The 11,802-nt window shown below is 41.1% G+C and overlaps 1 protein-coding gene across 1 annotated transcript; it reads right to left on the bottom strand.

The window, feature by feature from the left end:
- Positions 1-3,420: 3,420 nt before the first annotated feature.
- On the bottom strand, positions 3,421-6,946 carry LOC142455544 (uncharacterized). The gene is given in 3 exon segments (XM_075557245.1): positions 3,421-4,973; positions 4,976-5,285; positions 6,893-6,946. Coding segments are annotated over 3 exon segments (1,917 nt in total).
- Positions 6,947-11,802: the final 4,856 nt, after the last annotated feature.

Below are 11,802 nucleotides of genomic sequence, written 5' to 3'. Positions count from 1 at the left end.
AACAGCCCGTGGGTGCCATGGTCATGTCCTGCTCACCATGAAGTCTGCAGTTGGAGACCACTAGCCTCTCCATGAGAGAAAAATGAGGGTTTCACCTCCAGTAAAATATTAGAGCCTCAGAAGCCCACAAGGGACAGTTCTACCTTGTCCTATGGGGCCATTGTGAGTCAGGATAAACTTGTTGGCAGTGGGTTTGGGGGTTTTCCTAAAAGACAGAGACTGGTATTCTCTTTACTAAGTTAGAGGGATCCACTAGTCTTTCACAAAGTCAATTAGTAAGGCTAACTCCAAATTATATCGAGTTTTACTTAGAAGATAAAAAAGTCCTGGTGTCAAGTTGCACAAAGGGCACACAGAGAGGCGCGTGGTCTCAGGAAGGTAAAGCAATAGATAACCGTGGGGCTGGGTTGGCCTGAGCTCCTCTGGCTTCCCTGCTGCCCGGCAAATGGCATCGTGCCTGCCTTTACCATCTCTCCTTCTTTCCCCTATTCTGACCCCAGTCATTCCTCCCATGAGATTCTACTTTTACCCTGAGCTTGATCATTTATTTTAATTGCCACACAGAAACTCACAGACAATACTCGTGGCTAAGGGGATTCATTGGGAATGTCATAGGTTACCACAAGTCAGGATTATTAAAGAGTAAGGATGTAATCATTGGTTTACAACACCTTTTCCTCAAATATCAGCCACACCCTTCTCCGGTCCTCAGTCTCTCAGCTACATGCTCTCTTGGCCTTTGCATGTATGGGCCAGGAAACCAGATCCCCATCACTCTGCTTCATGGTCCCATAGACGGAGGCTACATGAAACGAAGGTACCCCCTAGTCTCAGCACTACTCCTCTCGTTCTTTGTGCCACATAGTTCTTCCAAGATCCTGAGATTTGTCTTTGTGAGCCAGCTAGTTCTTAAAGATTGAGGAATGGCTTGGATAAAGTTGGGATTTGTCTTTTAGGGAACCATAACCCCAAGGAAAATGAAGGATGATGTCCTATGCCCCACCCTTCATGAGGATGATGTCCTATGCCCCACCCTTCATGAGGATGATGTCCTATGCCCCACCCTTCATCAAAGTAGTCTTAAAGATGCCCCCAGGGGAACAGAGGGTGTGACTTGGTTCCCCTCCTCTACCAAGGTCAGAACTTCACCCTCTGAAAAGTTTAACCCAGAATTTCCTCCCAAATAGAGAGCTAACCCCCATCAGCCAGTCTAGAAGTTTTACACACAGCTAAAGGAACGATGACTAGGATGGCCACCTTAAGTGGCTTTATTTTAGGTAACTCTTTTTAATATTGTTCTTCATGGCTATTTTTCTTTATAAACGGCTTCTGATCATCTCGCAGTACTGGTATAGATAGATGTGACTGTCAGCAGCTCCCAAGTTGGCTGTGACTCATAGTCACCCTATGCTCCCCAAGCATGCCCTTTCCCATGATTGAGCCATTGTGAGCTACAGGGCTTCCGGTGGCTGCTTCCAAGAAGTAGTTTGTTAGGCCTTTCTTTTTCGACTATTTTCTCAGCAGGTCCACTGAATTCTGATCAATGTTACAGGAACAGAAAGTCCCTAGCTTATAAAAACAATAAACACTAGCTTGCTAGATAAACAAAAATGTTATTGAAGAAATAGATACACTTTGAAATGGGAGACATGGCACACATCCATGCAAGATGTGAAGTATTCCAGTTTGCAGAGGGACTGTACGGGACATTAAACAGGTGACATAAACCAACGTTTTGTGGAACTTAGTGGAGAAAGTACAGAGAAAATTACAATGAATACTTGTTCAACTTTATGTCTAAACCTTATAAAAAAGTATACTAGGTGCATTCTTTCTACTATACTTATTTAAAATCGGTATACTACACAAATAATCCAAGAAACTGGATTTTTGAAGAAGAATATTAAGTCATAATGTGGACATCATATCATTCAATAGTTCAGTCAGATCAAGAATTATTATATAATTGCTACCACAATCAGTTTCAAAACATCTTCCTTCCTGTACTCCTTAATAATAGCTCCCAATTATGAATACCCTTCCCCACCTCCCCTGTCAATGCTGCATGACGATGCTTCTATGGATTACAGGGCCTGAACATTTTTCAGAAATAGATAGCCTTTCCATTTTCCAACTGAGCACCTGTTGGTTTTGAACACTTTACCTTGTGGCTGGCATTCCACCTCATAATCCACTCTACCATCAGTGCTCCTTTTTCTTGGAAGAGGCAGTCAATTAGAGAAATGACTGTATAGTATTGGAAAAATCTGCTGCTGAATTCCTCTTTTGACTGTTAAACACCAATGTTACCTTGAGTTTTTTTTGTAAACTTTATTTAATCTAAAACTTTACAGAGTAAATTGGTTTTCCATTCACTTCATATGTAGATTGCAATCCCCAAGAGGTACCAGCATGCTTCCCACTTTTGCCCTCCTTGTATTTTACCATCATTATTCATCCTTTTCTGTTCTGTCTTGCTTGCAAGAGTTTTTCCGTAAGTAAATGCTGTCCTTTTTTATTTGGTATGATTGAGTGTTTTAAGAAATGAATACCTCTTGGAGGTTATTCTTCCTCTGAAAGCCTGTAAATTGTTGGGTTTAAAGCTGAGTGAGAGGAGTGAGTACCGTTCTAAGAGTGAAGAGTCGCCAAGGGCCATATTCTCAGAATTCCACCAGTCTCCAAGAGACCAGTAAGCCTGGTCTAGTTTAGGACATTGAGTTTTGTTCCCCTTTGCTCTCCAACTCTACCCAGGACCCTTGTTTGAGATCCTTTTCAGAGTAATTAGCAGTGGTAGCTGGGCACCCCCTAGTTCTTCTGGTCTCATGGTTGTGAAGACTGCGGTTTGCTGTGGTCCATTCATCCTCTGGACTAATTTTTTCCATACATCTCCTATTTTCTCCAGTCTTTATTTTATGCTAATTTTAAGCTGTGTCCAGGTGATAACAAAGAGCATGCAGGTGGGGTGGACACTAACTGGCATCTCTGAGGGCACTGTACTGCTTGGCATAGCTGTGATCCACAAACACCAAATCCAGCTCTCGTTTGGGCACTAAAAGCCCGAAGAGCAAGGAGATACCCATGCGCTGTGCAGAACTTTGGAAGTCCCCCTACCCACAACAGTGGGCCATGTCAGTAAAGTGACAGCAATTCAGAGAATGTGTAGCCACATGGTAAGTTACAATTATCTGGTCCCGCCATCAGCCCAGCCTGAGCCCTAGTACCTCTTTGGAAAGATTCATTACACTTGCCCCATTGAAAGGTTTTCTCATGAAGAATTTGCTCATGTTGAAATATACTTGACTTCCACATATTAGATATTCCAAACTTAGTTCATGCAAAGGTCTTCCCTGTGTGAAAAATCTGATGGATTGTAAGGCATAGCTTCTGGCTGAAAAACCACCTTCACCACACATAAGGTTTTTAACCAGAATGAGTACGTAGATGAATTTTGAGATGTGATCTCTGGATGAAGGCTTTTCCACATTCACCACATACATGGGGTTTCTCTCCAGTATGAGTTCGCTGATGAACAATGAGAACATACTTCGTGAGAAAAGCTTTTCCACATTCACCACATACATGGGGTTTCTCCCCAGTATGAGTACGCTGATGAACAGCGAGGCCCTTCTTCCAGGTAAAGGCTTTTCCACATTCACCACATACATGGGGTTTCTCTCCAGTATGAGTTCGCTGATGATCAGTAAGAAGATTCTTAAAGGTAAAGGCTTTTCCACATTCACCACATTCATGGGGTTTCTCCCCAGTATGAGTTCGCTGATGAACAGTGAGAACACACTTCGTGAGAAAATCTTTTCCACATTCACCACATACATGGGGTTTCTCTCCAGTATGAGCTCGCTGATGAAAAGTGAGAACATACTTCGTGAGAAAAGCTTTTCCACATTCACCACATACATGGGGTTTCTTTCCTGTATGAAATGTCTGATGTGCTGTAAGGCAATGTTTCTGGCTGAAAGCTTTACCACACTCACCACATACATAAGGTTTTTCTCAAGTATGAGTTCGCTGATGAACAGTAAGGCCCTTCTTCCAGATGAAGGCTTTTCCACATTCATGACATACATGGGGTTTCTCTCCAGTATGAATTCGCTGATGAATAGTGAGAACATACTTCCTGACAAAAGCTTTCCCACATTCACCACATACATGGGGTTTCTCCCCAGTATGAGTACGCTGATGAACAGTGAGGCCCTTCTTCCAGGTAAAGGCTTTTCCACATTCACCACATACATGGGGTTTCTTTCCTGTGTGACACATCTGATGTGCTGTAAGGTATCGCTTCTGGCTGAAAGCTTTACCACACTCACCACATATATAAGGGTTTTCTCCATTATGAGTTTGTAGGTGAGTTTTGAGATGTGCTAGCTGAATAAAGCCTTTGCCACATTCACCAAGTATATAGGATTTCTCTCTAGTATGAGTTCGCTGATGAGCAATGAGATCACTGTTACTAGTGAAGCCTTTCCCACATTCACTGCATAGATAGGGCATCCCTGCCACATGCGTTTTCTGATGTCCCTTGAGGAATGATTTACAATGAAAAGCTTGGCCACATTCCAAGCATTTATATGATTTTTGTCCTTTATCAGCTGTTAGATAATGTGCAGTGAGTTTGAATACTTTGTCAAATTCTTGCCCACACTGACTGCATTCATAAGTCTTATCTAGAATATGAATGAACTGATGCTCACAGAGGATAGACTCCTTGATGAAGGTTTTCCCACATTTATCACCTATGCGTGGTTTCTCCATTTTGTCAGATTCCTGATGCTGAATGCATTGTGACTTCATACCACTGGATTTTTCACACTCTGGGAATTTCATTTCAGTACAAAGTTGCTCTTGTTCAATTCCAAGGAAAGGTTTCTTATCTCCATTGAGCACAACTGACTTCTTTATTTTGCTGCTACTCTTCCGATTTAATGCGAGAATGATTAAATCTGATTCTACATTTTTTCATGTAAGCCAAATATCTCATAATTTTCCTGTAGAGGACAATTATTTTTGTGCTGATGAAGAATATTTTCCAATGCATTAAATTTATAGCATTGTTTGGTTCTGTCCACATTTCTTTTATGTTGTGAGTGTTGCAGCACATGATCATCAACTTTCTGGATGTCAATGCAAACCAAGTTGCAATAATTCTCCAACGTCACATCCTGATACAGGGACTTCTGATCAGGGTTCAGGAGCTGCCATTCCTCCCAGGTGAACTTTACAGCCACATCATTGAATGTCAGTGATTCCTGAGCCTTGGTCATTTTCTTTGATCCTTATAACACTGCCAGCAACTGGGATGCTGTATCAGCTCCAATGATGCTTCCAAATGTCAGTCTCTCATGAGGACATCCCAGAAATAATAATACCCAAACCAGGCACTTCTTCCTTCTTCCTCTAAGCTGCTGGTTGGTGAAAATATGCAGGCTGATGGGAGGATACAATGTGAGTAATTTAGGTCCAGATGCTGTAAGGGTTCCTGTCCATCTTCTTAACACAGTCCCCAATACTGTTAACGGTCTCACTTTCCTCCCAAAGCTTCCACAGCTCCGCTGGAGCGCAGCAACCTCGTCAAACTCGTTACCTTGAGTTTTAAGGTGAACATCACCCAAGCCATGATATTTTCAATCATCTCATATGAAAATTAGACAATGAATAAGGAAGACCAAAGAAGAATGAATACACTTGAATTATGGTGACCGTGACTCTTATGAAATGTGCTCTGTACTGCCAGAAGAACAAATAAATCTCTTGGAAGATAGACAACTGGAATGCTCCCATGAAGCAGGGATAACAAGGTGTCTTTTAAACAGGGTATCTGGAAGGATGAGTCTTTGGAGAAAAGCCTCATCCTTGGTAAACTAGGGGATCAGCAGAAGACATGAGCCCCCAATCAAGTCGTTTCCTCATGGATCTAAATGGGCTGGAGCATGGCAGCAATTGATAGGAGGAAAGGCAACAACATACGGGTGTGTTATTCTACTGGACATGTTTGTCATGTGTTTGAGCTGACTTGATATTCTCCAACAGCTGTTCCAATTTCTCAAAACACTAGGAAGCAAATAAAGTTTCTTATAGAAAGTCAACAGAATTGTAAGCAAATATCCTTCATCCTAAATATGTGTCTTCCTTATTTTGAAGAAATGCTGCTTCTTCTATTTTGTGAGGTTTTCTTCGAGCAATAAAAAGTCTTTGGAATATTTGCATAATATCTAATGAGAATCAGTTGTCAAGTGATTACATAATCAAAGCAGGTTTTCAGACCTTTTGAGAGATGCATCATTTCGACTGGAATTATCCTACAGGTATATGGATCAGCAAGTTTTATGCTCATCATAAAATTCCTTTACTATTTTAACCAGTAAAAAATGGAAATCGTGTTCTTTAGTGTGGTAGTTGACGTTTGAGTATATGTTGAGTTTAATTTTGAAATATTTCATTTTAAAATGGGATTGGGTGTAGTAGAGTCCCCCATGCCTCCACATTAGCTTATTTATTGCAGCATCTAACCAAATAGCGGTCTCCTGGCTACAAAGCATTTGAAAAGTGCTGAAGAAAATTTTAAAAAGACAAGCATGAAAATGTGTAAGTTCTTGTAGTCGAGGAATATGATCCTCTTTATTGAGTCCCAAATTCCCAAGGAATACCAGTCTATAACTTGTTGTCCAAAAGTGAAAAAAAGATTTCTCTTTCATGTAACATTGTAGATAGAGTTATTTGCCATTGTACTAGTTAAACATGACATTTGCACTAGAATATCAAGGTACATAACTTATATCATAGAGAATTTAGCGCATCCTTCCCTGAGTACTTTGGGAATTATTCTGGTTGGGGAGCCCAGGTAGCATGATGAGTTGCAAAATGGGCTGCTTACTGCACTACCCCAGGAGGCAGATGAGGTTTTCTGTTCCCATAGAGACTTAGCCATCTCCGACACCCACAGGGAAATTATACTCTGCCCTATGGTGCCTCAGTGTAAGTCATCATGAGCGTGATGACATAACTCCTATTATTAGCCCATATGTCCGATACCAATCTATAAAGTCCTCTTCAGACTCACGAAACACATGCAATGATGCCGAATGTAGAAGATCACAGGCCAGTGGGTAGAAAGTCTTTGGATCCAGTGTCATTGGAAACATCTCAGCGCTGGCAGGGGTCTCTGCATCAGGGTGGATCCATGTGTCTTGTCAGCTGTTATGTCTCCCAGGGTGTGAGCTGAGTCTCCCACCTCCAAGGAGGAAATACCAGACTTCCCAGAATCCTTAGGAGAAGGCCATGCCCACACAGAAGCCTCATTGGCTATGATCCTATTGACAGACTGGACTCCACCTCTTGACTCATATACTCTCAGATGGACAATTACATAACTACCACACACATTGTCAAATATGCAGTAAACATACATCTTCACATTTTCTAGTTTTTGAAGATTTTTTCTCTCTCATGTCTCTATATGCAACAAGAAATTTGATATAGAAAAATGATTAATTTTCTATTATAGATTCAAGAGACTTATAAATATGAACCAATATTAAAACATGCTTATGTATTATACTAATCCTTTACCACCCTCCAAAATCTATTTGATAATTGAGTGATTATTATTCTTCACAAATGATTAAAGGATATAGTGTATCACCAGAATAATTTTCCGCTTCCAATTCTAGCTAAAAACTCTAAATATGCCAATGGAATCCCCTGGCAATTTTTAATCATGTTGTGAATCCTGTTGTAATACTCATGTGTATTGTTCCCAATTTAATGAATGTTAAGCTTGACAGATAGAAGTGAATATAAATAAGTCAGTTTTGAGAATGAGCATTTTAATGACTGGTTTTTCTCTGTACACAACCATGAAGTTAATAAAGTACTCTACTTGTCATTGAGCTTGTTAAGGAGAAAGGTAGATACAATGGGGAAAGATATTTCATTTCCAAAATTGTCTACAGCTCACTTCTCTGGGTTTCAAAAATATATTTTAATTTTTCTATGTCTCAATTAAAGTTTGCCAGAGAGTAGAATAAAATAAGACAGTATCCCAATTAAGAAGGTGATTTTGAACATCTTAATAATCATGACCTCATTTATATTTAATTGGCAGCAACTCAAATAGTGGAATGCATTTCTCATAATCATGCAAGGAATAAATTGTTCCCTCATATTTGCAACCCTACTGTAGTAGTTTTGAGTTCTATTCTGAGTACTTAGGACAAAAAATTCAATGGAGCTTTAAAAAGTCAATAGCTGCACGCTTTTCAGCTATATTACCATTTTAATTAATACAAACCAAACCGGGTACTGTCTAGTGGATTCCTACTCATAACAACCTCATGGGTGTAACAACAAAACAGCCCAGCAGGGTTTTTCAATAGCTCATTTTGATCCAGTAGATTGCCAACGCTGTCTCTCCAGGATCTCCTGGGTGACTTGATCCATTAACTTTTCAGTTAACATCCTAGCCAGTGACACCATCTACAAAACCCTGAACACCTCAGTGAATACCAAAATAAAATAAAATAGAGCAAAAGCAAGAAACTACTGTCCTGCAGTCAATACTGACTCAAAGTGACTGTTAGGTCAGAGTAGAACTGTCCAAGAATGTGTCCAAGGAAGACGCCTGACACAGCCTCTGCCATGGCGTGGTCATTCAATCCAGCCTCTTAGATCTGAGGTGCACCTGGCCCAATCCACGATATTTTTAAATGCCTTAAATGCTTGTCAAAATTGGACCGTGAATAAGATCATAGAAAAATGAATGGATTTAAACTATGATGTTGGTCAAGAATGTTGAAAGTAACTAAGGTGCCAAGAGAACAGACAAATCGGCCTCGGATGAAATATACTCACTTGACTCCTTAGAAAGGAGAATATGACCCTTTGTCTCATATACTTTAGACATGTTATCAAGAGAGACCAGTCCCTGGAAAAGAAAGTCATGCTTGGTAAAGTAGAAGGTCAGTGAAAAGAGGCATGTCCTCAAGGAGATGGATGGAAACAGTGACCATGGCTGTAACAATGGCTCAAACGTAACAGTTGTGTGGATGGCCAGGACCAGATAGTGTTTCGTTCTGTCGTCCATTGGGTCTCTGTGAGTCAGAACTGTCTCACTACCACCTAACACAACTACAACATTCTTGGCAGGCTTCTCCCTCCTGTGTGAATCCTGAAAAAAAGATAGTTTTCAAAACTGCTTGAAGTATTTACTCACCACCTATTTGTGACAGTGCTAGTGAGATCTAGAATTAGATCATCCCATTTCATCACATAAAATACATCATACAAAATCCGACTTGATTGGAAGTCACTCCTCCAGCTTTCCCTTACATTGCTGGCATCTGTCATGCTAGGCAGTGCGCTGGGTGTTATATGTCTGATAAAAAGCTGCAAACTCACTGCTATTCTTGGTGTGCTTACAGCCACTCCTCAGTGGGTTGATAAGACCGTCACTGTTTTCAGGAGTAGAAAGCTCTACCTTAATCCTGTGGAGGGGCTGGTGGGCCATGAAAGTCACAGGAAAACCCATCACCACGACACCACCAAGACTCCAGGATATGTTGTTGCTGTTGTTGTTAGGTGCCGTCAAGTCAGCTCTGACCCCCAGCAGCACAGTGCACAATGGAAGGAAACACTGCACGGTCCTGCGCCATCCTCACAATTGTTAATGTGCCTGAGCCCCTTGATACAGCCAAGGGGTCAGTCCTTCTCCGTGAGCCAGCCACTTTATCCACCTTTTTCACAGCCCAGCCACTTTATCCACCACGATGTCCTGCTCAAAGGAACTGGTCTCTCCTGACATGTTGAAAGTATGCAAAAGGAAGTCTTGTCATCCTTGCATCTAAGAAGTACTTGGGATTTATTTTTTCCAGTACAGCTCAGTTTGTCCTTCTAGTAGTAAGTAGTCCATGGTACTTTCAATATTTCCCTCCAGAACAAAAATTCAAATATGTATTCTGAAGTCTTCCTTATCCAATGTCCCGTGCATATGAAATAATAGAGAATACCACTGCTTGAGTCAGGTGCACCTTAGTCCCGAAAGTAACATCAACTCTCTAAAGAGGTCTTGTGTGCAGATTTACCTAGTACAATACATCTTTTTTGATCTCTTGGCTGCTGCTTCCATGAGCATTAATTGTGGATTAAGTAAGACAGTATCTTGGACAACTTCCACCTTTTCTCCATTTGTCATGATGTTACCTATGGGTACAGTTGTGAAGACTTTCGAGTTGTAATACATACAGGAGATTATAATCCCTGATATTCATCAGCAAGTGCTTCAATTCATCGTCACATCCAGCAAGCACGATTGTGTCATCTGCGTACTGGAGGTTGTTAGGGGTCTGTCTCCAATGCTGTGGCCGTGCGCTTTGTCGTATCACCCAGCTTCTCTGATAATTTTCTCAGGATAATATATTTAATATATATGATGAAGGATACAATCTTGATGCACACCTCTTCATTTTTTAAACCATTAAGTATTTTCTCTTGACCTATGTACAAGTTCCTCAGGAGAACAATGAAATGGTATGGAATCCCCATTCTTCGCAGGGTTATCCAGTGTTGTAGGGTCTCCCAGCTGGAAGGTTTTGTGTATTCACTGAAACACAGGCAAACATCTTTCTGGTATTCTTTGCTGTAAGCAAAGATCCATCTGATATTAGAAGTGATCTATATTACTTGTTCAACATCCTCTTCTCAATCGAACATGGACTTCTTGCAGTTCCCTGTCAAATATTGCAGAATCTTTTGTTAGATGATTTTAAGGAAAAGTTTACTTGTGTGCAATATCCATGATATCGTTCTATAGATGGAACCTTCTATTGGGTCGCTTTTCTTCGGGACGGGCACAAATATGGAGCTCTTCCAGTCAGATGGTCAAGTCGCTGTCGTCCACATCTCTTATCATGGACGAGTGGGTGCTTCCAGTGCATCTCCAGCTTTCTGAAACATTTCAATAAGTGTTCCATCAACTATTGGACGGTGTTTTTTTTTTTGTATTTTGTTTTGGGCCAATGTATTTAGTGCAGTTTATACGTTTTCCTCCAGCACCCCAGGTTCTTGCTCAATGCTACTTCCTGAAACAGTGGACGGCCAGCTCAATTTTCTTTCTTTCTTTTTTTTTTTTTTGCTGTAGTGACTCTGTGTTTTCTTTTCTTCTTATCTTGATGCCGCTGGAATCATTCAGTGTTTTGCTCCAAGATTTCAATTTGAGGCTTGACTTTTTCCTGATTTCTTTCAGTTTCAGGTCTGCTGAGCATGCTCTTCTCCTTTGGTTTTCTTTTTTCTATTTTACAAATCATTTTATTGGGGGCTCATATACACTTATCACAATAATCCATCCATCCATTGTGTCAGGCACATTTCTACACTTGTTGCCCTCATCATTCTCAAAACATTTGCTTTCTACCTGAGCCCCTCGCATCAGCTCCTCATTTTCCACCTTTCTCCCCCCTCCCCCTCCTTTGTGAACCCTTGATAATTTATAAATTATTATTTTGTCATATCTTATACTGTCCGATGTCTCTCTTCACCCACTTTTCTGTTGTCTGTCCCCCAGGGAGGAGGTCACATGTAGGTCCTTGTAATCGGTTCCCCCTTTCCAACCCACCCTCCCTCCACCCTCTTGGTATCCCCACTCTCACCAGTGGTCCTGAAGGGATCATCTGCCCTGAATCCCCTATGCTTCCAGTTGCTATCTGTCCCAGTGTGCATCGTCTGGTCCAGCCACATCTGTAAGTAGAATTGGGATCATGCTAGTGGGGGTGGTGGGAAAGAATGATAACA

The sequence above is a fragment of the Tenrec ecaudatus genome, chromosome 8, assembly GCF_050624435.1.
Source record: "Tenrec ecaudatus isolate mTenEca1 chromosome 8, mTenEca1.hap1, whole genome shotgun sequence".
In the NCBI taxonomy this organism is placed as follows: Eukaryota; Metazoa; Chordata; class Mammalia; order Afrosoricida; family Tenrecidae; genus Tenrec; species Tenrec ecaudatus.
This window is presented reverse-complemented; position numbering and strand designations above follow the sequence as displayed.